The sequence below is a fragment of the Sporobolomyces koalae genome (genome assembly GCF_050403365.1).
Source record: "Sporobolomyces koalae JCM15063 DNA, S_koalae_JCM15063T_v1_ctg1, whole genome shotgun sequence".
Classification (NCBI taxonomy): domain Eukaryota; kingdom Fungi; phylum Basidiomycota; class Microbotryomycetes; order Sporidiobolales; family Sporidiobolaceae; genus Sporobolomyces; species Sporobolomyces koalae.
The window spans coordinates 1,617,741-1,642,031 of record NW_027481770.1 but is presented as its reverse complement, the minus strand read 5'-3'; the positions used below and the strand labels follow the sequence as shown (position 1 = coordinate 1,642,031).

Genomic DNA, 24,291 nt, shown 5'->3' with positions numbered 1-24,291 from the left:
GGAACTGCGGTTTTGTCATACACATTGGTATCTACAAAGGTGGACATAGTGGAGTAAGGACAGACAGCACAGGCACGTCGAAACGGGCGAGACGCAAGGCTTAAATGCCGAGCTTCTTTGCGAGCTCAGCAGCCTTCTTCTGGTCCTCCTCGGTCGGACCATCCGAGACGGGTTGAGTACCCTCGGTACCGATCAGGTCATTCGTCCTGTCCTGCTCGCGCACGTCAGCGAGTCCAAGGTTGTTCGGAGTGTCCTGTAGCAGTACGACATTGCACAAAGCGTCAGCGAGATTACCTCGACACGTTCTCATGCACCAACGGCGGGAGGAACATGTCAACTCACCTTGAGCGGATCGGAAACGACAACCGAGTTGTTGGGAGGAGCGTTGACCGGCTTCTCTTGAGTGTGCGATCCGGGATCAACAGTCTGGGGGTTCTTTTGAGCGTTTGAAGACATCTATCACATTCGTGCGGCGTCGGCGTCAGCCTGAGGCATCGGAGGGAAAGCAGGGAAGGGGGGACCGGGGACCGCCGTGGATGACAAGCGAGTCTCGGTCCGCAAGTGGGGAACTCGCACGGTGATCTTGCTAGTACACCCGTCGCCTGCAGACGATAAGAAGACTCACAGTATTTGTGGATGTTGGGGATCGAGTGTGACGGAAGAAGCAGACAAGAGAGCGTCGCGCGAGCGAGCCTTTAACTTGCGGCGTGGACGCATATTGCGGAAAGATTGACGTCGCTGCAGCTCGCACCGGCGATCGAAATCGAGACTTCCGCTCTATTCGCTATGCGAGTCGCTTGCCTGTCACAGAACGCGGGGCCCCCTCTGTCGTCCTTGGCAGCGTCTCCTCGCGCATACGAGCTCGTCGACACCAAGGATGTTGCCGGGAGCTCGGACTACATGAGGAATAGATTTTGCCGATTCTCTCGCTTCCATACTCACGTGCGCAATCCGAGGTCATACAGAAGAATGTTCTTACAACACCGGGTGAACTAAAGTATTCGGGTCCTCCAAAAAGTCTAATTCTCTATTGTAGCTTCTCGCAAAGTTCCGTCTGTTCCGTTCGAACTTGAACCGTTACGACAATGTCCCTCGGACGGTCGCTCGTCATCTTCTCCGACATGAGCGTCGCACACGTCGAAGGGTTTCGTTTGAGGGTCGGCACAAAGAGTGCGAGTCGACTCTTGGAAGATCCATCGAGTCCCGATGCCGTGACAAACTCTTCCGGGTTCGCACTCGAGTTGGAGAGCCTTCGGGTCGAGACCGAGATGAGTCGGTCCGAAGCCGAGTTGTACAGGAGGAACGCGTATAGTACGGGTCCCATGATCACGGTTGACCACAGACTCGCACCGAAGGCTCCTTCGGCGAGAGGCCACGTGTTGGCTGCGTCGACACTCATGACAAAATCGGCCATGATGAACGCCGCCGTGTACGCGAGACACGAGATGATGAAGAAAATCGTGAGCTGCTCGAGCAGTGTCAATGTCTCGCTTCTACTCGTCCAAACGTGCAAAGAGAAGAATACTCACGGCGGTCATGTCGAGCTCTGCGCGTTTGAGATTCTGCAGCGTGGTCAATTGCTGATCCTTCTGCGCAGGTTTGCCTCCTCCTTCTCTAGGACTGCAAACAGAGATCGGTCCTAACGAGGGAGGCAGGATCTTGGCGGATGCCGACGCGGAAGATCCGTCGAGGGTCATCATAACTGAAGAGGTAGTTGGACTCGGGCCTCGCCAGTCGGCTGGGTCGTCCGAGGTAAAGCGGCCAGGCTGGGACAGCGTCAACAGATCGGACGATTCCCGCACTTGTCGTCGCAACTTGTACACGAGAGCGCAGCCTCCAGCATTGACCTACAAAAAACGAGTATCGCATTGTGAGCCTCGAGTACAGGCTGGCGAACGTACAGAGAGGGCAAGGACTTACAATCAGGCAGGCGATGGGCATGATTGGAGAGAAGCTCGCGTGTATGATCGTCGCCGTCTTGAGATCCTGCCACGTCTTGGCCGTCTTGTCGGCTAGCGGAACGAGAATGTCCATTTGTGCGGTTGTGGGCGCGCCCGAGGGGGAAGCTTGGAGGCACTCGACCAGGGCACTGCGCAGCGCTCCGCCCGCGAACCAGTACTGCCTGCCCCGGGTTGATTGCAGCATACCAAAGCCCTGAAGTCAATGATGGTCAGCGCCTAGATTGAGGATGTGCGAGCGAGAGCGGCTCTTACAAAGCTGCAGGCGGCAAGGAATAGACCGACCACCACGAAGATCAGGTTCGCTTTACGAGCGGTCGGAAGTCTCGAATTTGGGTTTTCGGCAGTGAGCAAGTACGCCTGACAGCCCGCCCAACTAATTGGCCATCCTACGACGAAGAACACGAAATGATTCATCGCTCGCACGCCCCACATCGCAGCTGTTGAAGGCGAGAAACAGTAGTCAGCTCGACCGAGTCGAGGGGCGGAAATGTTGAGGAGATGCACTCACCTTGGTCTCCGTCTTGCAAGAACGCTCGGTAATTGTACCATACGAGCGAGATGGACCACAGGCCCGTGACAACTCCTCCGATCGACCAAGCCATCCGCGGACTGGTACGATACGGCGGATCAGCCCTAGAACCTGGCGACACATATACATCAAACCGACTCACTTGAGGACGATGAACCGACCGGTCGGCCTCGAGACCAAGCGCGCGCACCACACTGCCTTTCTCCGTGGACGTTCCTCGGTGCGCAGGATCGTGTAGATGCCATAGGTCGCTGCGAGCAAAGTGTATCTGGGACACACCCACGTGCAAGATTCTCGGTCAGCTGCCGTCAAGTTGCAAATCGACATGACCGAAGTTTGACAGGATTTGAGCGGACTGACAGGGTTGAGAGGGTGAACAAGGTGATGAGACGTCCTCGGAATCCGCCAGTGGGTGTTGGATGCAGGAGGCCCTCGTCGACACCTCGTAGCCAGAGCGGGATTGCCGCGACGCCGTCAGGTGGTGTTGGAAGGAACGCTGCGGTGCCCGAAGGCATGATGAATGTTGAGTGACGCGAAACGAGTTCCGACTTGAAAAGGGTTGCGACGGAGTCCTGCTCTCGGCGGCAGCGCTAGGTATGTACAGGGTGCTTCGCTGAGCAGCGACTGTTGTCGAGGGTCGGACTGGTCAAGATAAAAGAAACAACACTGGTCGAAAAGCGAAGGATCAGTGATTCAGGCAAGTCTCGAGCGTCCTGCACGAAAAGGGAAAGGCTGTGCGCGAACGCGCTTGCTCACGTGGCAGCCTCCCTTGATCGTCACTAAGAGTTTTTTCCATAAGAGGCACTTGTCAAGAAGTGGAATGCGAGATAATGAACGCAGGACAAGGCAGTTGCGAAGGTCGAGCACCTTGCCCAGAGTCGTTTTTGTTGAAACTCGGAGCGAGTGCCTCCTGACGCCTTGCCTCGTGAGGATTTAGTGACGGATCACAACGAGATCGCGATTGCATCTAGTACCGTTTCGCTCTTGCGGGCGACCTCAGCTGACGTGCCCATTGCGATCTCAGCTCGCTCGATACTGTCAAAGCTGCAGGGAAGGTTGCGGCCGTCGAGCCCCTCTCCTGCAAGCGCTTGAGCTGGGGTGAGAGTGGGCGTATTGTCCGGCTCAACCGTTCAGGCTCGGAGCTGCCGGGTGGGTTGGAGGTTAGCCGTGAAAGCTTTTCCATGCGGGTTAAAGCCGGCAGTCCTGCGCCACATCTTGCCTGCGCCGGCTCTGCTTGAGCCGGCAATCCGACGTCGAGCACGCTTAAAGCACGTCAAGGAAAGCTGTACTGTACTCGGATTTCGATCCATGCTTCGCTTCTCCGCCCGTTCTCGATCTCGGCAACTTGAGCTTTGACGGACGAGAGACGGCCGACGAGAGCATAGCGAGTGTTACGGCTGTAGCCGCCTCCTCGGTCACTCGGCGCGGCTGCACAACGACGTGAAAAGTGCAGAGCCACCCCTTCCCTTTCTCCGCTCCCTTTGTCCTTTGTCTACTGCAACAACCTTTAGAACTCGCTTCAGCTCCTCATGTCATCCTCAAAACCCCACTGCTCAACTCCGTCGCTCTCTCTTCTTTCTTCACCACACTTATCCCTCGTCTCGTACACGTATCTCCTCTTCTTCCGCCACCTCCTCCACTACCATACCCCCTCCATGAGCCCCTCGACTTTCTCTCGTCCGAAAACCTCCTAAACCAATCTACCATACACCCTCTATGAACACCCTCGACTTCCTCTCGTCCGAAAACTGCATCACCGCCCTCGCAGGCGAACCTCGCTCGTTCGACACCAGCAGGATCTACGCCATCCGAGACCTCCGAAACCATCCGTGCACGCGCAAACTCGAAGCATACGAAAGCTCCGGAGGTCTCGGATGGCACACATCCTGGTGTCGAATGACCGGGGTTCTCCTGCGAGGGTGGTGGTGCCGTTTTCGGCTTAGAGAAAGTCCAGGGTGTTCATCGAGGGGGTATAGTAGATTGGTTTAGAAGGTTCTAATAGACCTGCCGGAGGTTGCTGAGCCGTTCGGTCTCGACGCGCCGAGTGACCGAGGAGGCAGCTACAGCCGTGATTACGAGACGTATTCGAGAGCGTAGATTCCTTGTAGTCTGGAACCGGTCGGGGATTGTATGTAGCTCAGCGGTGCAGGAGCACAGCGCTTTTTGTTTTCTGGATCCGAGAGCACCTTAAGCAATCCGGTTTCTTTTTCGGGTTCTAGCAAAGATGATGAGCTATATAGCTAGCTCCCGCCATCTGTATGCGATGCGTGACTGACACAGCTCCTTCAGCCGCCAAGGGTAGCTTATTGGTGGCCTCGTCCGAAATGGATGCGGACCTTCGAGATGTCGTAGGAAATCTGTAAGAGTTGAGGGAGAGCCAGCCAGAACAGTCTCGGAAACAGGGAGATCGCCGCGGATCGGTGTGGGCTGATGAAAGCGTCACATTTACCGCAGAAGTTGCAGAACAATCACTCAACTCCTCAGTCACGCAGGCTCCGACCCACGACAATCGATTGATCGACGGGTCCTCTCAGTGCACGATCAGGACCAGCTCAGCGCTTCGGCGGGCGTAGCCAAGTCGGGACCGACCCAGTTCCGGCCAAACTCTCGGACCGCCAGACCTGGTTCGAGTCGCGTGAGGCAGGATGGATGGCGTAGATGTATCAACAGGAGATACACAGGGCCCCGACATGCTGCCGGGACCGCCGCCAGTCGCAGCAGCAGCGAAAGAGACCAAGGCCGCTAAACAACGGATGAGCCTCGCGCCGCTTGCGATGGATTTTGCCTACAATCGCAGTACAGAGACTGTTGGATCTGTCGTAGAGACGGTACAGCGGTCACCCGCATCCCGCCCGAGGTCACTTAGGAGTGCCGGTCAGTCAACATATCCACCGATTCTCGCTTCTAGCCTCAAGGCCGGCTGATTTCTCGATCCTCACCCAGTCACGTCGCCGAGGAAGACTGCCCATTATCGGCATCACGAAGCTGCGCCGAGAAAACTCATCCGCAAGCTGAACTCGCTCCTTCACGGCAATCTGCAGCGCAAACAGAGCAAGCGCAGAGATGGGTTCAAGTCACCCTTCAACGGCTCGGCACCGTCTCTTACGCGAGGCAATTCTGTCATGTCTACGACCTCGGCACTGTCTCGAACTCCACTGTCCGGTTCGTCGACATCTATCCTTTTCACGATAATCGCTTTTCTCGCTGATAGGAACGTCGCCACGATGTGCTACAGCTGAACCAGAGTCTATGACGTCTCCTGCCGCCATGGAGTCGCAGCGGCCATCAATCAAGATCCGGCTCGCAACGTTCAACATGCACGATACACTTCCAACCAGCGGCGGAGACTTCTCAGACTGGCTCGGAGACGTTTCAAATTGCCCTAATCAGACGAAGAAGCGCAAACGGAGCTCTATGTCGAGCCGGAACAGCACCATGACTTTGCTGACGGACAAGGTCCTGCCCAAGTTCCCACTCAACGCCGAGCATCCGTATCACGTCATTGTGGTCGCTTCACAAGAATGCCCGACCGCCTCCGGCGTGTTGGCGGGCAGGGTCCGTACGCTCGATGGGAGAGGCTGGACCAACATGCTCGAAAATTACCTGTGTGGTGGGAGCTCCTACGAGTCCGAGTCCGAGTCCGAGTTTGGATCATCAGACTCGGAAAGCGACGGGGCACCAGGAGAACGACAAGCTGATCGACAAGTACCGAAGCGACCACCACCAGTGTCAGCTCCATCGATCTCTTTGGGTTCTTCACTTCCTCCCAATTCGCCAGCATTGAGGGACAGCGAAGCTTTTGTCAGCAGCCGAGCACCTTCGATTCACGGCTCGATTTCGGGAGACAATCGCAGGCGGAAAGGCCCCTACGTGCTTGTCGAGAAGGAGCGATTGATGGGAATCTACATTGCCGTTTTCGTCGCGCGCAGCTGTGAGGACCTGATCGGAGGCGTGAGCAAGTCTCGTGTACCAGCGGGTCTGATCGGAGGTCGCCTCGGCAACAAAGGAGGTCAGTCTCTTTTCCCTCGTTTCAGGCTTCTACTAGCCGAGCTGACAAGGGATGATCAGGCGTCGCGGTGTCTCTTCACTTGGCAAACTCGCGCTTGCTATTCGTGTCGGCTCATCTCGCCGCCCACGCTAGTGCAATCGAAATTCGCAAAGCAAACGTTCTCAAGATCCTCGAAGAGATCGCGGTAGACGATTTCTGGCAGACGAGCGGCAAATTAGGACCAAAGCCCAAGAATCTGTCGGATCGATTCGATCAGGCTTTTTTCCTGGGGGATCTCAAGTGAGTTACGACTCTACATTCCCCCAAACCGCCGCTGACTGATTTGAGGCTTGTTACCGCCGCAGCTTTCGACTCAATATAACCCGACTGCACTCGGATTGGCTGATTGCCCGCAAAGATTACTCAACGGCACTGCAGTTCGACCAATTGCGGGACGTCCTCGGCGAAAAGAATTCGGTGTTTTCAGGGTTCGCCGAGGGAGACATCCACTTTGCTCCAACCTGTCAGCTGCTTCTCGATTCTATTCTTGCTCGGATCAATCCGCTGACCCTTTCTTACGAGAGATCAGACAAATACGACGTTGTCCACCGGGTCAAGAAGAAGCGTTCGGCTCTCATTGGAGGACGGTCAAAGAAAGGATCCCGCGAAGGAGGAGTCGTCCCAATCTCGGAGCCCAACCCAACCGACGAAGAGAGTCGAGGCTCTGTCAGCGATCCAGAAGTGCTGAGCGGTACTTCGAAACCTGGAGATGAAGACACGGTTTCGATCGTGTCTTCGGTTGGCACCATCTCGACTCTCGATGATCTCGAGCAGTTCGAACGAGAAGACCTCGACAAAAGCGATTTGACGAGCCTCGGACTCCCGACACCGCCGAAGAAGGGCGCCGAGACGCACATGGACGCAGTTCGGAACGCCCAGGTCCGATTCCTCACTCTCGTCAAGACGAATTCGGCTACAGCGGCTTTACAATACGCCGCTCGCAAGAGATCGTCATCGCTCATGCCAAAGTCTGCACCGCCCCTCAAGACCATGTTCGCTCAGCCTCGCCCCATCTTGCAAACGAGTCAGTCCGCAGTGGTCGTGCCAATGACATGGAGCACGAGTGCGCCTCTCGGCGTGATCCCTGCCAATTCGGGATCAACGTCCGACAAGAGTGACGCGACGATGGATGGCGAAGGCGAGGTGGGGCCTCTACGGGCGCTCAAACAAAAACTTGAATCGTTCATTCCCGAAGTCGAGCCAGTCTTTGATTCGAGCTCGAAACAGCGGGTACAGTCTTACACGGGTGAGTTCTGGTAGCTCGGGGCCCTACGATAGCGAAAGCGTCTCATGCCTCGATCCGCAGACCGTATTCTATTCAAGAGCACGATTGAACCACCCGAAGAGGATGAAGAAGAAGACGAAGAGGAAGAACCGATCGAATACGATGCTCGAGCCCTGCAGCCTAGTCGCAGCACTGCTTTTGTCAACGCCCTTCGCGACTTTACTCATTCTCCACTCGGCCACGACAGTCCTCAATCACGCCGAGGATCAGCCGAGGATCGCCACTTGCGCTTTGGTGACCTCTTCAATCGTCGGCGGAGTGTCAGCTCAGATACTGCTGCAGACTTTGACGAAAGCGTCACGAAACAGTCGATCCCGCGGACCAAGAGTCTTCAGCCGGGTCAACTCCGACGGCAGCACTCTGGGTCGCCATCAGTTGGAACGGATGAGACGGATTCAAACCGCAAGAAGGCGTTCTGGCGACGAGTCGCGTCGTTCCCGGCGCTCAGTTCAGCCGCGACTTCGGCTCCTTCGAGCCCGAAAATGGCTCCAACGCCGACGGTCACATCCCCACTTGCGTCGCCCGCTATGTCCATAGCGCCCGACAGCCCAACCCGCGATACGCCGACGGTCACGGAGCCGACTTCCTACTTCTCGAAAGCAACGCCGAGTGCCTCGGTCGCTTCGACCCCGACTCGCCGCGGTCCACGCAAAATGTTCACGCTCTCTTCCAACTCTCCCCCGTCCTCTCCTGAAGACGATCGACCGCAGAATTCTCATGCGGTCGTCAATTTCCTCGATAGCCCCTCTCCCATCGAGACTCCGCCTCTCCCGCGAGCGGCATCAGACTTCGCAGCGGCACCTTCAACTCAAAATCGAGTCGCACATTCACCGAAACGCTCATCGTCTTCGAATGCCGGACTGTTCAGGCATGCCTCTGTGGCGCATCGGCCTTCTCGATCCGTATCTGGTAGCGCTGTCCCGGCCCACCACTCGTCTGTGACTTTCTCCGACGCCCCTATGGCTCCCAGTTCCTCCGTAACCCAAGCACGCGACTCGAGCACTGCAGGTCAACCTCATCAGATCAGTTCGACTTCACTCAACACTCGCTTCAAATCGTTCCTCAATTCGATCCCACTCCCGTTCCTGTCGGCTCCGAGTCCGTCTCGAGGGGTAGACCCGAATGCGCTTTCGGCGAGTCTAGCTGCCGAAAGGAGGAAGCGGAAGAAGAAGCATGGTCCGAGACCGGGAGAAATCCAGGTGGTCGAATACGATTCTGTCCCGAACCTTGCCAAGATGGGGGCAGTGTCGGATCATCGACCTGTGTACCTCGTGTGTGCGATCGGAGTCGAAGAATCGAAGCCGCGCGAACAGATCGACCACGACGATGAGGATGAGTGAAATCTTCTCCTGTGTGCATAGTCATAGCATTTCATCTTTTCCGTTTAAATAATTCCCCCTCTCTCTTGTTGTTCGGACATCGTAGAAGTATATCATATACCCGTACAAACCCTAATCACAAAACGGATCAAGCCTTGCGCTCGACTTTCTGCGCCTTCTTCTGCTTGTCAGCGAGCTTCTTGGCAGCATCGTCTCTGCAAACAAGCATTTTACCAAGCATGTCAGTGACGGTAGAAGTAAGACCGCACAAAGGTATATAGACAAACTTTTGTTTCTTGAGATCAAACTTGTCCTTTTCTCGCTTCGCTTGCGATTTTGCTACAAGCGTGACGTGGAACAGACAATGAGCTCTTCAAATATGCATGAGACGTGCGTAGATTTCGTAAGAACTGACCAGCATCCTGGTTCCGTCGTTCTCGCTCGGCGTTCTGCACATGAGTCTTGTTCATATTTGGTAGCGCCAGGAGATCTGCAGACGAGAAAATCGCTTTTGAGTTAACGCAGAAGCTACGCTTGGATGAACAGGCGACTCACCAACCCCATCAAACGCCTTTTTCCGTTGTTTCTTCGACAGTTTCGAGGGATCGATCAAGGCTTTGTCCGGAATCACGTCTTCGTCTTCGTCTCCACCTTCTTCTATTCTTCCGTATTGCTGTACATGATTTACGGCGCAAGTCGGTCAGCTTGAAACCGGGACAAGCGAGAAAGTCAATGGAAAGCATACCCGAATGAATTCCGCTTTTCTCCGCTCTTCTTCTTCAGGTGTCAAATTCTTCTTTGTCTTCTCCTCAGCTTCAGCTTTTCGTCGTGCCAGTAAGTGATCAGCCTAAATCGACGAGGAGAAAGGCAAAAGGTATCGTTACGTTTTGGAGGTGCTTTCGCCTCTTCTTCTGCTTGCCGCCTCGCAGCGAGTGAGGCTTGGTGGACCTGTGTCGCTTCCAAAAGGGTATCTAGGGCACTAGATGTCGTTTCTGGTGGTGCACAATAATGTCAGAATGGGTCAAAACCGTGATAAGGAGCATACGGACCATCATCCTCATCCACTTCTAGCATCCCCATGATAGCGCTCTTCCTGTCCTGCATACCACTCGGAACATCAATGTCGGTCCCAAAACGAGCAGGGTGTCGAGACGGCCTCACCTCTTGCTCGAAAGATTCTTCTTCAACCAACCCTTTCACAAACTCGGTCGTCTCGTCATCCGACTTGAGGTTGAGCGCATTCAGTTGCGAGACGATCAAGTCTTCGAGGGTTTGCTCTTCAGCCATCCTGATGTCGTCGAGAGTGCACTGCACGAGTTTCAAGATCAAGAAATTCGATGATATATCAGCGCTTCGCGCCATACCTTCCTCACTCTTGATCCTCACATTGCAGTGTCTCCTATGTCCTCATTCTGCTACACGATGTATACGGAAGTGGGAACATTGGGTCAGAAAAGTTACCGCTGAATCTTCTCCAATCCGTTCATTGCGGGGACCTCGCCAGCTCTCCGAATTCTGCGTTTTCAACGGAGTCCGATGGAAAACGGCGGAGTCCGACGAGTGTCTCGCGGAGGTGAACGATGTCCGATAATTCGGAAATGCCGGACCGTGCTTGATGCTCTGATCCTCTTCTGCTAGATCCCCGTTCGTCTGGTCCTCTTCTTGTTCAGCTCTCCTTCTTCCCTCTATCTCGCTGCTCTCGAATAGCAGCAATTGAGGCTTCCGGATGCACCTCCGAGCGTGGTACACCTTTCAGTGAGCACATTGCCCAAACTTTGCCTTTTTCCCTCGCAAGCACCTCAGATTCGAATGGGCCCTCAAACCTGATCCACTCTCACGGTCGCTCTCAGGTCTGATCGGCTAGATCAATAAGGCCCAGCGATCGTTGTCGAGCAAGATAGCAAACATGATTGTGAGTGCCGCCGCATCGGAGTCTTTGTTCCCTGTCAAGCTTTGGGCTCACACGCTGTTTTCCTTGCCGCTCTTTGTTCGTTTTTGCTCGAACTAGTGGTATAAGATGCTCATAGGTACGACATGTGCCGCGGCAGTGGAGCTTTCTCTGCATTGGCGCAGTCTGAACCCAAATATTGAGTGATGCTGCTCTTGTCCAGGCTGCCTTCTTTTCCTCAACTCCCGAGACTCCTCGTCATGCTCGATGTTGGCAGCATGTACGCACGCCAGTAGCTCTTCTCAGAAGGTGATCTAAAGCTGCTGACGATTAAACGAGACTCCAGCTCCGGTGGTTCTGTCTCTATTGTCCTTGGCAACGGTTTCGACGGCCCTTCATCATCAATCGGTTCAAACTCCTGCCCACCTACTTGCGAAACGTCGAACAGACTACCGACGATCACTCCTCCAAGGCCAGCTTACAGTCGGCAACCTCTTGAACGTGTCGGTTACGGCAGTCGATCAACCACTGCTGTCTTCGAACAGCTCGAAAACAGCGACACCTACGAATCGTTCGACTTGCTTCCCTCTGCACTCAGAAGGATTCAAAGATGGCAAAGTACCCAACATGTCGAGGCAAGACTGGTGGTGTCAAGATCGTGAATTGTATGGATTCCTAGGCAAGTTCCGGCTTTACGGAATGGAAACCATGCTTGATGGCTCATTCTGGTTTCCTTGTGCGCAGGTTTTTCGTATCCTCTCGAGATCGCCGACTGCTCCGACCCATCGAACCTCTATCCCAAGATCAGCCGTGACTTGGGACGGATGAAGTCCGAATTTGGAGCGACGTTCGTTCGGCCTTACGGTGTCGAATGTCGAGACGTTTCGATCTGGGAGAACCTCGTCAAAGCTTGTATCGAACACGGCATGGCCTTGATTGTTCAAGTCTGGTGGGGGTTCCAATCGGATCAGACCCTGTGGACCAAATCACAAGAGTCGATCTATGAACTGTTCGAGACGTCTTCGTATCGCACCCTGGCACCGTATGTAGTCTATTCGGCGAGTTTCGGTTCTGAACCAATTGGAGATTGGGTCGATGGCGACAACTTTGTTCAAGACCTCACAACCTTTCGCTCCAAGGTCAGCCCTCTCTCTCTCTCTCTCCGACTGATTCTCCGTCAGAATCAGAGTCAGAACCTGAATCGCATGAGAGGGCGCAACGAAATTCAGATGAATTCGTACGGTATCCCAGTTGGTATCTCGGAAGATTGGGATCGTCCCGATCGCATGAAACAGGGCGATCAAGTCGCTGGGATCGGAGCTCAAGTACTCGAAACGACTGACGTTGCTCAACTTCATGTCATGCCCTACTGTGAGACTAGCGCTTCCGAGGATCGGGGAGGAATCGTACTGACAAGAGGAGAGGGAGCCCCATATAGACCACCTTGATCAAGTCCCCTATGCTGACGGAGCTTGGGAATACACACGACAACAAGTACAGTGGTCAGTGCCAAACCCTTGACCTTGTACCTTTCACTGGAAGTGGCAGGTCTGAGCGTTCCAATGTGAAAATGTACAGGGCTCGAAAGGCGCTCAAACAACCAACAATGATCACCGAGGTCAGGGCACAACCGTTGAGCGATACTCTTCCAATACTGACATTTTGTCAAAACGCTGCGCTTTGGTACACTAGTCAATGTGGAGCTCGCAACAAGGAGGAAGTCATGGACGAGGTGCGCACGATGAGGAGAGTACGATCGCAAATTACAACTCTTACTGGTTCGTTTCCGGGTTGTCCTCCCGTGCTCAGCTCTTTTCTTTTCGCCTGATGGTCTATCGTGCATATGGGATCTCGCAGGGATTCGTTCGCAAGCAACTGCAAGTTTTTCAAAGAGCAACAGACGGGATGGTTTGTTCACACATTCGATGACTCTATGGAACCTGTAAGTTTCTTTCAAGGATCCCTTACTACCCCATTGCATCTTCTGGAGGACGCTGATTCGAACCTGTTCTCCTGGAATTTTCACAGTACTTTGGTATGGTGGATTGGAACGGCACGACCAAGATCAATGGATGGAAACCTGAACGATGTTGATGTTGCAGCACGAATGGTCCAGTAGGACTGGTTTAGTTAGAGAGTGTCTGTGTTTAGCTTGTGTTTGTGATCTCGTACTTTCTTGACAGACCCTTTCGATTCTTTCGCTTTTATCTGTAGTGAGACTGGCTCTCGTGTTTTTCGGTCAATTCAAGAGAATACAAGCTTTCGCTTGATGTCTCTGATCCTGAGAAGCGAAGGTCCTTCAATTGTAAACGAGGCTGATCGACTACGTGTGTAAGGATTCACATCCGAGCTTCAGAGCTCTATTTTCACTGGATTCAAACATAATGCATAACGCGGGAGGATTCAAACGACTTCATATTCGACACTGTCTCTTGTCTTCGTAGGAAGCTGTTGTAGTTATAACAAGGGAGGTTGTCGCAGAGACAAAAAGCGGAAAAAAAGCTCAAGATTATTCCTACATTCTTCCGCCCACCATTATCCAAGTCCTCCCCAAAGTCTGTCTCAATGAGTAGGTCCTCCCCGGTTTTCTGAAAACCTGAGAATCATTTGATCAAGCGCTGTTTTCGTCTTCGTTTTCGTTTTTGTTGTTTTTCTAATCTAAAATGTTTCGCCTAGTACAGTAGTCTCTGAGAACTTTCCCCAGAAAAAGGCGAGAGTGCCCCTGCCCTGCATACACCAAGAACTGTTTCGTCCTGGCTGTATGAAGCTCACTTTTTTCTTTTTTCATTCCCGGAAAAATCGTTTGGTTTTTTAGGGTGCGACGGAAGAGATGGGATAGGCGGGTTGTTGGAGAGGTAATCCTCCAAATTCAGTCGAACTCGGTGAACAGTACCCGTTTTCATTCGAAGACGAATTCGCATAGTCTCGTGGTGTAATGTCGGGTGGGATCGAATGTTCGAAAGACGAGGGGGGTTGACTCGAACAAGTTGCCGACGAGATTGGATATCCGGATTCGAGATGATGATGCTGCTGTTGTTGGGATGATGGAGACTGCAGTACGGTTGGATAGTAAGGTTGTAGTGGCATCGGGAGTGGAGCAGGAGCGTATCCGTTCAAAGGTGTACCGTATCCGTTCGAAACTGGGTAGTACGCGTATACCGGTTGTTCATGCGGAGGCAGAGGAGGAGGAGGTGCAGGAGGGAACGGAGGTCCGTACGCGAGAGGGTGATGCATAGAACCGCCGGGAGAGAACATCAAAGGTGGTAGTGCGTTTGGAGAGAGTGGGTGGAAGAATGGACTGTGTGGGGTACCGGGCAATTGAGAGGAACCTTGCGAAGGTGGCGAAGACATGTTGGCTACAGCTCGCAGATCACGCGCAAGAGTGTTTTTTTCCAGCTCGTTAACGGTTCCTGACTGTCTTTGAAGAAAAAGGTGGGAAGAAGGGAGACTCACAGTAGGTGTCTCGAGGCGAGGTGATAGTGGTCGTCGAGGAAGAGTAATAGCCTGAATCGCCTCGCCCTCTTCTTTGACCCGGAGACCCGATCATTCCCGATGCTCTTCGCTCCTTGGAACCGCCATCGAAGCCCGCAGCTGAAGTTCTGCGCTGACCCGATTGCCCGTTTGGGTACGAGGAACGAGGGGCGATCGCGACGGGCGGTGCACCTCCGATGCAGGGACCTCCTGAAGGGTTGTCTCTCGCACGACATGAGCTCTTGACTCGCGATAGCAAATGACCGCATCCAAAAAACGAAACGGGCGTACCGTTGGGACCCGTGACTGCTTGAGCTTGCCACCCTTTCGGACCTTGAATCACATGGTAAGAAACCTAATGATTCAGGGAGCACGAGGAGAAGCGATTTTAGAAAGTCTGTCCCTTGCAAATTCTACTTGGGAGGATACTGCACATACCTCTTCACCCTGTATGCATGCGATCACACGTCGAGATCAGTGAGAGGATCGCCGAATGAGTATTGATACGAGGAACTCGCCTCGAGCAAGGATTTGAATGCTCTCGATCCTCCTTGCACGGCATCGATAGCCGTATAGTGCACAAATACTGTATCACGCCAGTTCAACTCAACTCGAGCAAAACGGAACCAGAGAGGAGGAGGGAAGGTGCTGCCGACCTTCTGCATTTCCGAGTTCCTCTGCGTCGTGATCGAGAATAAAGCCAAACCCTGTCGGACGCCAAGGTTGAGCATGATACAATTGACACTTTTGAAAGTAAGGATCTGTACCTTTCGACCCATTGAAGAACTTGGTAGTACCGAGCCTGCGTTTGAACAGGATTGGGTCGTGGTCGTCTCGCCAACCGAGATGCGATCCTCCATCGGCGTACCCCGAATCAGGTTGATTCACGTCGCAATCGATCACGAGTCCCAGGGCAGTCGTCAATGGACGTTCGGCACCTGAATCTCGTGGTGGGGGAACGCCTTTGCCGATATTCGATTTCATGCCGAGATCCCCCTCGTTTTGATCGATTCTCGTGCGGCCAGTCACGGGCAGCGCTTGTGCAAGAGTCTCGAGTGAGTCGAGGGCAGTGGCGCGATCTGGATCTTCAGGGGTAGGAGGATCTGACTTCAAAGTTGTATCCGAAGCGAGATCCGCAGTTGCACTTGGTGCTGGTTCCGAACGCCGGTCAGAGTCATTCGACGTCGCAGCAGATTCGAGACGAGTTGTTCCGGTACCCGAGGTCATTCTTTCTTGTGTCCTGGCCAGCGAGCAGAGCTGCGTACGGTGTTCGGTTGAGGCGGGGTGCACGCCGGCGGAGTTTCGGAACCGGACGAGCGCAAACGAACTGGTTGCGTTGAGAGCTCGACCCAGATAGTAAGAGAGGCGAGTTCTGAGACTTGGCAGAAGTCGCAAGCTGTTCAGGAACTGCGGGACAAGAGTTCGTGGGAGAGAAGGAGGAAAAGGAGAGGATCTTATGCGTTGCCGAATACGGGGGGGTCTGTGGTTTCCGTGGGTAGTAGCTCGTCTGCCCGTTTTTTCTCTCTCTTTAGCCAAACTTGTTCTTGCGAGGCCACAGTCAGGATTTCGACTCGACCTCCGAACTCGTTTCAATCGAAGTCCAGGCGAAACCATGCACGCTATCAGACTCTCGGAACCCGCGGCCAAGTCGCCGTGTTATCGGATCACGAGCAGCTTGTGTACGTCTCGTCTTGTACGATTGCATCAGGTAATACCTAGTACTTTCCGGAAAGACCCAGAAGCTCAACCATGAATCTTTGACGGAAGAAGAAGAGGCGAAACGATCCGAGCGGACATGAATGACCGATAATGCATCCATTTCCCACTCTCGGTTCCACTGTACGGCCTTCTTTCGACCGAGCAGGGATCCTCGATTCGGGAGCCCGAGGGCAAGAAAAGGGCTCGAGCGGCGAGAGGAGCACCTCGTCGATCATGGAGACCGTCGAATCGCGGGAAAAAGAAATCGTGCGCGTCAAGCACGCGGATCGAGATTGATCTTCGAAGCGACAAAGCCAAAGTCGCTCGACGAGAACAAAACAGGTTGTCTGGCAGCGAGCAAACATCTCCTCGGGTGATCTCGAATCAAAGGAATGTCTGATGTCAATTTCGCGGTTGCCGCTGATCATGAGCAAGATCAAGGAATGGTTCAGATACTCGTCTGTTCCCAAGCATGCATGTGCGCGACGAGGTGGAGAGGTTGCTAGATCTCGGATCCTGTACCGAGATCAGCACTTGCTCTGTCGAACAACACCATAGAGATCGGTAGCCCTAAAGCGCTGGTTCTCATTCCGAACAGAGCAAATAGGCAACAATTCAGACAGGCCGCCTGGACCGGTGGTAGAAAGTAAAGAAAGAGAACGCCTGATCACTACCGGAGTGTCGCCTGTCATCACTCCACCAGACCAGCTCAGAACACCATCGTCAGCCTAGCCGATCAGCTACATATTTACAGCGAGCTTCCGACCAGTCAGAGGAGCCGTGTCGAGGACTTTGTTCCCCCCACCCGCAACACTGTTCCGCGCCGAACGTCGCTTGTCACGCACTCAGATCGAGGCCTGAATCCGCCCAGAGCTCACGGGAAAGCCTACGAGCGAGCACCCTGCGGACCCTGCAACTCTCGCCTGTTCGACTCCTTTCGTTCCATTGATCATCACCGCACCTCGTCCGACTCTATCACAAAACGTAGCCTGAGGAATCTGTACCAAAGTGTCATCCACCCTCGAGAAATATGCCGACCCGAACTCCTTTGCCTGCTACTGCGCACCTGCCACCACAAACGACTCATCCCGCATCTCAAGCGCAAGCGTCCGCCGCTGCAGATGCCCTGAGCGTGATCCTCGTGACGGGGAGTTACGACGGTACGGTCCGGTACTGGGAAGCGTGGTCCGGAATCTGTAGTCGAACGATTCAAACCCAAGATCACGTAACGTTTTTTACTTGCCCTTTCTCTCCTCCGAGAAACAAAGGAACCCTGTTCTTGACAAGTAGGTGTTTCGGGAAAAACAGCAACCAAACAAGTTGGCCATCTCTCCCGACAAGAGGTTCTTGGCCGTCGCAGGAGTGGGTACGGTCAAATTGTACGATATCCCTACGAGTGCCGCTGCGAGTTCAGCCAATGTAGGACCGGTACGCCCCCCTTTTTCTTCCTCTTCTTCTTTTTCCATCCCGCGAAATGGAACCACAAGCTTGAGGAATTTGACGGGACCTTCTTCTGGGTGCAATAGCTCGTCACCCTGACAGGTCACACGGCAAACGTGACGAGTCTCGCATGGCACGCCGAAGCCAAATGGCTTGTCAGTGGGAGTGAGGATGGTTCAGTCAAGATCTGGGATATTCGGTCAGTTATCTTTTTAGGACCAACCCCTAGGGAGCGCAGGAAAACAAGTCGATCTAATATTGACTGTTTTCTTTTCGATATTCGACAGGACGGCAACTCCTCAACGCAACTATGCTCACTTGGCACCTGTGAACGATCTCGCCCTGCATTCGAATCAGGGTGAACTCATTTCGTGTGATCAGAACGGTGCGATCAAAATTTGGGACCTCGGAGGAGATTGTTGCAGTCACGAATTGGTACGTTTTTTTTTTTCGCTCTCGTTGTCCCTTGAAGAGCACATAAAGATATGAGGCTCATGTCGGATCTGAATAACGAAACAGTTGCCAGAAGAAGATGTCCCGATGAGGTCTGTATCGATCGCTTCAGACGGTTCTGCGCTCGTCGCCGGGAACCACAAAGTGAGAACTCCTTTCAAAACCCTTCTCCGAAAACAACAGGAATCATCCCATGTACTGACAGGGAATACCAACTTTGACAAACAGGGAGTCGTATACGTGTGGACGATCCAACCTGGATTGACCTTTACCGATCTGCAACCGAAAACGAAATTTCAAGCGCATTCGAGATACCTCGTCAAAGTTCTCATCTCTCCCGACACAAAGTAAGGAATCAAAAAAGAAAAAGAAGACGGAAAGGGGGAGAATAGTTGAGCGAATGCTGATTTTCGATTGCATTCTGGGTAGACAACTCGCGACATGTTCTGCCGATACGACCATCAAGATTTGGACGCCTACCATGCCAGGATCGAATTCGATCCCCAGTTCTCCTCAACCTCCACCGGATGGTTCAAACCCTGCAAACGCGGCGTCCACAGCCTACGCACGGGGAGGGATCGCCGAAGGAACTGGGTACCGATTGGACAAGGTACTACAAGGTCATCAACGATGGGTGTGGGATATGGCATACTCGGCAGATTCTGCTTACCTCGTCTCGGGTGAGCCGGGGGTCCACTTTTTCTCCGATCTCTCTGCTTTGCGAGAGGAATGTAGAAACTCATTCAATCCATCTCTTTCTCGTTGGCAGCGAGTTCGGACCATACGGCGCGATTATGGGAACTTGCGAGTGGCACAACCGTACGACAGGTATGCCTTCTTTCCTTTCTGCAGAAACCCATGCTTGAGAGCGTTTCTAATTCCCTCTCTAAAACATCGCTCTACTGTAGTATTCGGCTCATCACAAAGCTTGTGTCTGTGTCGCGCTCAACGACAGTTCTTCGTGAACAACCGACAAGGTAACACAGAGCTTTCTCATCGTCCAATGTTGCAACTCTGTTCGCTTTCTCGGAGAAACGAAGATTCCTGTGCTATCGCGGCGTAAAGTAGTGTAGCAAACGCGACTGCCTACAAAGAGCGACCACAAGCAGTCGTTTTCTTTCGGTGGCCTGTGAAATCCGTCAAGACAGTCTCGTATTTTAGTCTGAGATTCCCGTTCAATTCGCGCCAACCTACAGATCGAGATCACTCATGTCACGCATTGTTGAGGGTCCCGACAGAGGAAACAGATTCAATGCCGCGGAGACACGCGGTTGATCAAAAAGCGCGCCAGAAGTGCGCGAACGCGGGTTTTGCATGCACTGTGTACCATGACCTCGCGACCGACGACACCGAGCGCGACGACACCACGAAGACCATTCAGCAGTTCATCGAGACCGGTCTCGCGTGCATCGAGTCGACCTGTATCGCCCGTCAAAGCCTCGAGTGGAAGTTCACTCAACCAACCCATCTCGACAAGTTCCCCTCGATTCTCCCGACCTTCATCATCTCTAGCTTCTCACGGGACCGTTCGAGGCTCAACGAGGACTTCAACCGATCTGACGGGAACGAGAACGAGTCCGACCAAGAGGACGAGTCCTGTCAAACCCAATTCGACAACAATCCAATCTACCCCCCATACGGGTACTGCCGATCCGTTCACTTCAACCTCGAGTATCGCATCGTCGTCTTGCTCGAGTAGGAGAACGACGGTCGCAGGAGGAGGAGGAACTGGCAACATGTTTCACATGCGATCGAGTTCCCTCTCGGCCCGTTCAAGTGATGCGAGTGGATCGAACGATGCAGGAGATACGACCGATGATGAAGTACCGAGGAGGCGAGCAGGGTTTGGACCGGTTCCTACTCCACTCGGAACGATCTATCCCGAAACGGAAACGGAAACCGAAACAGAGGGGGAAGGAGGGTTCTTAACCGCAGAGGAAGGTGCACTCTCGAGCGGTTTAGCCTCAAGCAGGTGGAGAGAGTCTGTACTCGACCGGGCGGACAGTGAAACCGAGACCGAGACGGAAGAAGCGTTCGAAGAGGAGAAAGATGGCAAGAAACAGAATGTAGTCGTCTGTTTGAGGTGGGCTCTCATCCTGCTTTCTGACTCGTTCAACCTGGAAGTTTCCGCAAAGCTCAAACATCTTTCGTATTGTTTCATCACTGAACAGGGTTCGACCATCCAAGAGCCTCTCTGAACCGAATCCGATCTACAAACTCGTACCGACCCAAGCTCTGCTCAGTCTCGGCCCTTCTCACCCAACCTTGCTCAAACGTGGAGGCAAGACTTCCGACGAGTACGATTTTCGTTTCGACCTCTTGCACGTCGCTCCAGATCCGACCGAGAGATTGTACGATCGCAAGATTCGACCGGTCGTGAAAGCTGCACTCGTAGGGTTCAACGGAACCGTCTTTGCGTCAGTTGCTCGACTTCCCTTGATCTGAAAGTGTCGATCAGGTCACTGGAACCGAGTCGATTTATTTGCAGATATGGTCAAACCGCGTCAGGCAAGACTCACACGATGATGGGTTCTGCGAACGAGCCTGGAATCATTCCCCTCGCGATCGACGAACTCTTCAGCTACATCCACAAAGTGCGTACCGCTCTCGAAATCCAAGTGATTCATGGATTCTCATTGACATCAACTCTCGCTCGCGCACTCGGGTTTTTTTTTAGCAAAACACGGATCGCACGTACTCGTTACGAGTTTCGTTCCTCGAGATTTACAACGAACACCTTCGAGACCTACTCGCGAACCCACAGCACCCGAGTTCGGGCCCAGTTCGTCAACCCGAGATTGTCGATGGAGGCACAGTCAAGAACCTAGAGGAACGACCCGTCTCGATGCCACAGCAAGTTCTCGAAGTCTTGAGGGAAGGGGAACAGAGGAGAAGGGTCGGACAAACTGATTGGAACGAGCGAAGTTCGAGGAGTCATTGTGTCTTCATCGTCGTGCGTAAACCTTTCCTCCTCTGACCTACATCGCCGAGTGATTGACCGTGATCTGTGAGGTATTCTCAGACTATCGAGAGCATGTCAAAATACCAAGACGGCTCGGCGAGGACTTCGAAACTCGTATGTTCCATTCCCTTCGACTTTTTTGCAAGACGAGCCAGAATCTGATACGAATTCGCTTGTTATGATACAGAACCTGATTGATCTTGCAGGCAGCGAGTCGGCAACAGGTCAGGAGGAGAGGCGGAAGGAAGGAAGCTTCATCAACAAATCGTTCAGTCCCTTCTTTTTTTCCGATCCTTTCGCTCGCTGATCACGGACTCACCCGTCAAACTTATGTAGCCTACTCACTCTTGGTACGGTCATCGGCAAGCTCACGGAACCTCACAGTTCAACCGCGCACATTCCATACCGAGACTCGAAACTCACACGATTGTTACAACCTGCACTCTCGGGAAACTCTCGAGTCGCGGTCGTGTGCACGATTTCTCCCGATGTCGAACAAGCTACCGAGACTCTCAGTACGCTCAAATTCGCGAAAAGGGCAAAGATGGTCGTGACCAAAGCGGAACGAGGTGTCGTACGTCGGTTTCCCTTTGCCAGTTCTAATGAACTCCCTCTCCCTGTTTCCGAGATACTCACCGAAAAACACATTCGGTCCCTGTAGCTCGTGACGGACCAGATGATGCTCAAGCAGTACGCAGCGCAGATCGAGAAGTTGCAGTCGCAAATCGAACATGTTGAAGGCGGACAGATCATGCGAGAACGTGATCTCGCCGCTCAAAGAGCTGACGAAGCGGAACGTCGAGGTAAAGAAGTGAGTTGTTCTGACACATCTATTCGCTCTGATCTCGAAGAGGTATTCACACTAGATCGGAATGACTAGGCCCAAGACGCTCTGGCCGAGAAAGAGATCGAACTCGCAAAACTCAGGTCTCAACTCGCACACACTCAGTCACTCGTCTTGACCGGACCGACCCTCGAAGCGAATGCGAGGAGAGTTTCAGGCTCGTCGTTTGCTGGCTCGATGCTGAGTCCCTCGAGATCGAGGTCACTCAATTACGGGGCGGCTGGCGGTGGACACCGAAGCGTGAGCGAGATGAGCTCGCTCGGACTTGGAACTCCGAGCAAGGCACAACCGAGTCTCAGGAGTGGATTGAGCGAAAGTGTGACGAGGTCGAGCGAGGATGGCGAGGAGGAACCGACGTCAGAACAGGTTCGTCTTGCCTTCTCGAAAAAAAAAAGTGTTTTCGCCAGTCCGTCTGACGAGAGCTGGCTCGGGTGATACAGGAAGCCGAACTCGCACGTCTGCTTGCAGAGAAGAACACTTCCCTCGCGACGGCAGAAACCGAGCTTGCCGTCCTGCGTACTCAGGTCCAGCAACTGAATCAATCTTCAACCCTCGCTCGTCTCGACGCCGAAAAGTCGGCTCAATCGAATGAAGATCGCAAGAACCGTATAGTCGAGCTTGAGAACCAACTCGCAATCGTACGCGAAAATCTCAGGCTGGCCGAACTAGAACGGGACCGCCTTGCGACCGAGCTTCAAGAACTTCGCACCGAGATGAACGCGCTCAAACTCGCCAACCAAGACGCGCTTGCCGTCATCGCAAACCTCGAGTCCGCTCAATCGAGTTTCGTTGCGACTCGAGAAGACCTCGTCGCGAAGGATGGGCAGATCGTGCAACTTGAAGCCACCCTGAATGAGGTTCGACGCGAGCTCGCCAAAAGGGAAGCTGCAGCGCAACTTCCTGATCCGAAAGATGACACGATCGCATCGTTCGAACGCCAGGTCGAATCGATTCGACAAGAGCTCGCAACGGTGGTCGCTGCGAAAAGGGATGCGGTACAATCTGCAGCCGATGAGATTGCCGATATTCGAAAAGAACGTGATATCGCGGTCCGGTCTATCGAAGAGGCGGAGAAACGGATCCAAGAGGCTCACGACCTGGCGGAACTTCAAGCGAAACGGCACGAGCTCGCCGAGACGCAATCAGCCCAAGAGAAGGAAGCCGCAAGGGCTGCCTTGCAAGCCGACATTGACCGCTTGCACGAAGACCTGGCGGCAAAGATCGCTCGGATCGAACAACTCGAACGCACGGTCGAAGCGCTCGAGAATCTCGAGGCACGCCGTAAACGTTACGAAGCGGATCAACGTTCAGGACTCGACAAGCTCAAATCTCGCATGGAGGACATGCGTGCGAAATCGGCCACACCAACGCCGACCCCACGATCGGCGGTGTTGTCTTCTTCGACAGGCAGCGAGTCGGACTCGTCGCAGCAGCAGGTCAAGGAGTTGCAAACGAGAAATGGAGAGCTTCTCGCCCGTATGGTCGAGATGCAAAAAGCGGCCGATGCGAGTCTCGCGCGCGAGAAACGACAGATGACCGACGAGATCGAGGCGCAGAGGGTACAGCTTGTCCAGACAGAGTCGAAAGCAGAAGACTGGCGACAGGTGCGTCTCTCTTACATCTTTTGTTTGTGAAACGCTCGGCGCTGACGATTCGGGGGAACGAACAGAAATATCTCGCTGCTCAGCGCCTGCTCGACAAAATGACGAGCAAATCTCAGCCCTCGATTCCGCCTAGTATAACGGAGAACTTGGCACCTACTCCGCTCGGCGAACTCAAACTTGCGTCGCCGTTCTCGCGCATGACGCTCTCGACCTCGACGACCTCGATCCGTCCTTCGCTTAACTTTGCTCCTGCACCTCCTCTCGCACGCGCAGCTTCGAAGACGAGCACCATGTCACCTCCTGCATTCCCCTCGCCGCCACTCGAAGGCAATGTTGCCTCGCTGTGGAGCTCTACCAACAAACCTCCTCCGCTCCCATCGTCCCCCCATCAGCGCAACTCGGCGGCCAAGGAGCGCAACATTCGACGCAAAACAATTGCGAAGGATCTCGTCAACCTGCAAGCGAGCAAAGTTGTTGATCAACGTCGCGAAGGGTGGGACAGTCCGACTTCGAGTCCGACGAAAGCAGATCTCGACAAGGGATCGTCTACGCGACTCTCGAGTCGCTCCGACAGCGTCAGGAGACACCCGACTGATTTGTTTGGTGCAAGGGAGAGGAAAAGTTCTTGGGAGTGATAAGCTCGAGGATTCTCCCCGCCTCGCCAGTCGAGCACTTGTCTCTTTTTTTCGTTTTTTTCGTCTTTCCTTCTGAATCAGTACTGTTTGTGATATTCGTTTGTCGTATCTCGGAGCAGCGATTCAGCTAGTCTGTCCTGTCTCTCGTATCTCT

The 24,291-nt window shown here is 53.6% G+C and overlaps 8 protein-coding genes across 8 annotated transcripts; 4 read left to right on the top strand and 4 right to left on the bottom strand.

Annotated features, from left to right (window-relative positions):
• Positions 1-100: 100 nt before the first annotated feature.
• JCM15063_003768 (uncharacterized protein) lies at positions 101-456 on the bottom strand (the record flags this gene model as incomplete). Its single annotated transcript, XM_076675689.1, has 2 exons — positions 101-253; positions 343-456. 2 exons carry the CDS (start codon positions 454-456, stop codon positions 101-103), a joined length of 267 nt encoding a protein of 88 aa, XP_076537773.1.
• Positions 457-1,027: 571 nt separating this feature from the next.
• JCM15063_003767 (uncharacterized protein) lies at positions 1,028-3,005 on the bottom strand (the record flags this gene model as incomplete). The annotated part of the gene is made up of 7 exons (XM_076675688.1): positions 1,028-1,465; positions 1,530-1,847; positions 1,921-2,154; positions 2,214-2,398; positions 2,470-2,570; positions 2,633-2,758; positions 2,851-3,005. The coding sequence occupies 7 exons, from the start codon at positions 3,003-3,005 to the stop codon at positions 1,028-1,030; spliced, it is 1,557 nt and encodes a 518-aa protein (XP_076537772.1).
• A 2,175-nt stretch (positions 3,006-5,180) lies between these two features.
• Positions 5,181-9,163, top strand: JCM15063_003766 (uncharacterized protein; the record flags this gene model as incomplete). Its single annotated transcript, XM_076675687.1, has 7 exons — positions 5,181-5,364; positions 5,434-5,652; positions 5,702-6,499; positions 6,559-6,778; positions 6,844-7,001; positions 7,068-7,784; positions 7,845-9,163. The coding sequence occupies 7 exons, from the start codon at positions 5,181-5,183 to the stop codon at positions 9,161-9,163; spliced, it is 3,615 nt and encodes a 1,204-aa protein (XP_076537771.1).
• A 127-nt stretch (positions 9,164-9,290) lies between these two features.
• Positions 9,291-10,429, bottom strand: JCM15063_003765 (uncharacterized protein; the record flags this gene model as incomplete). Its single annotated transcript, XM_076675686.1, has 8 exons — positions 9,291-9,357; positions 9,430-9,481; positions 9,558-9,632; positions 9,698-9,815; positions 9,888-9,955; positions 10,027-10,134; positions 10,192-10,240; positions 10,304-10,429. The coding sequence occupies 8 exons, from the start codon at positions 10,427-10,429 to the stop codon at positions 9,291-9,293; spliced, it is 663 nt and encodes a 220-aa protein (XP_076537770.1).
• Positions 10,430-11,297: 868 nt separating this feature from the next.
• JCM15063_003764 (uncharacterized protein) lies at positions 11,298-13,124 on the top strand (the record flags this gene model as incomplete). The annotated part of the gene is made up of 9 exons (XM_076675685.1): positions 11,298-11,310; positions 11,377-11,688; positions 11,775-12,169; positions 12,260-12,401; positions 12,469-12,532; positions 12,609-12,648; positions 12,723-12,808; positions 12,888-12,972; positions 13,059-13,124. 9 exons carry the CDS (start codon positions 11,298-11,300, stop codon positions 13,122-13,124), a joined length of 1,203 nt encoding a protein of 400 aa, XP_076537769.1.
• A 717-nt stretch (positions 13,125-13,841) lies between these two features.
• Positions 13,842-15,728, bottom strand: JCM15063_003763 (cold shock domain-containing protein; the record flags this gene model as incomplete). The annotated part of the gene is made up of 6 exons (XM_076675684.1): positions 13,842-14,386; positions 14,484-14,711; positions 14,793-14,856; positions 14,969-15,087; positions 15,158-15,208; positions 15,269-15,728. 6 exons carry the CDS (start codon positions 15,726-15,728, stop codon positions 13,842-13,844), a joined length of 1,467 nt encoding a protein of 488 aa, XP_076537768.1.
• Positions 15,729-17,229: 1,501 nt separating this feature from the next.
• JCM15063_003762 (WD40 repeat domain-containing protein) lies at positions 17,230-19,057 on the top strand (the record flags this gene model as incomplete). The annotated part of the gene is made up of 9 exons (XM_076675683.1): positions 17,230-17,424; positions 17,508-17,627; positions 17,726-17,838; positions 17,927-18,074; positions 18,159-18,236; positions 18,321-18,439; positions 18,522-18,772; positions 18,862-18,920; positions 19,001-19,057. The coding sequence occupies 9 exons, from the start codon at positions 17,230-17,232 to the stop codon at positions 19,055-19,057; spliced, it is 1,140 nt and encodes a 379-aa protein (XP_076537767.1).
• Positions 19,058-19,420: 363 nt separating this feature from the next.
• On the top strand, positions 19,421-24,137 carry JCM15063_003761 (uncharacterized protein; the record flags this gene model as incomplete). The annotated part of the gene is made up of 11 exons (XM_076675682.1): positions 19,421-20,175; positions 20,264-20,509; positions 20,581-20,686; positions 20,770-21,045; positions 21,115-21,168; positions 21,242-21,321; positions 21,391-21,628; positions 21,716-21,865; positions 21,935-22,264; positions 22,339-23,502; positions 23,568-24,137. 11 exons carry the CDS (start codon positions 19,421-19,423, stop codon positions 24,135-24,137), a joined length of 3,969 nt encoding a protein of 1,322 aa, XP_076537766.1.
• Positions 24,138-24,291: the final 154 nt, after the last annotated feature.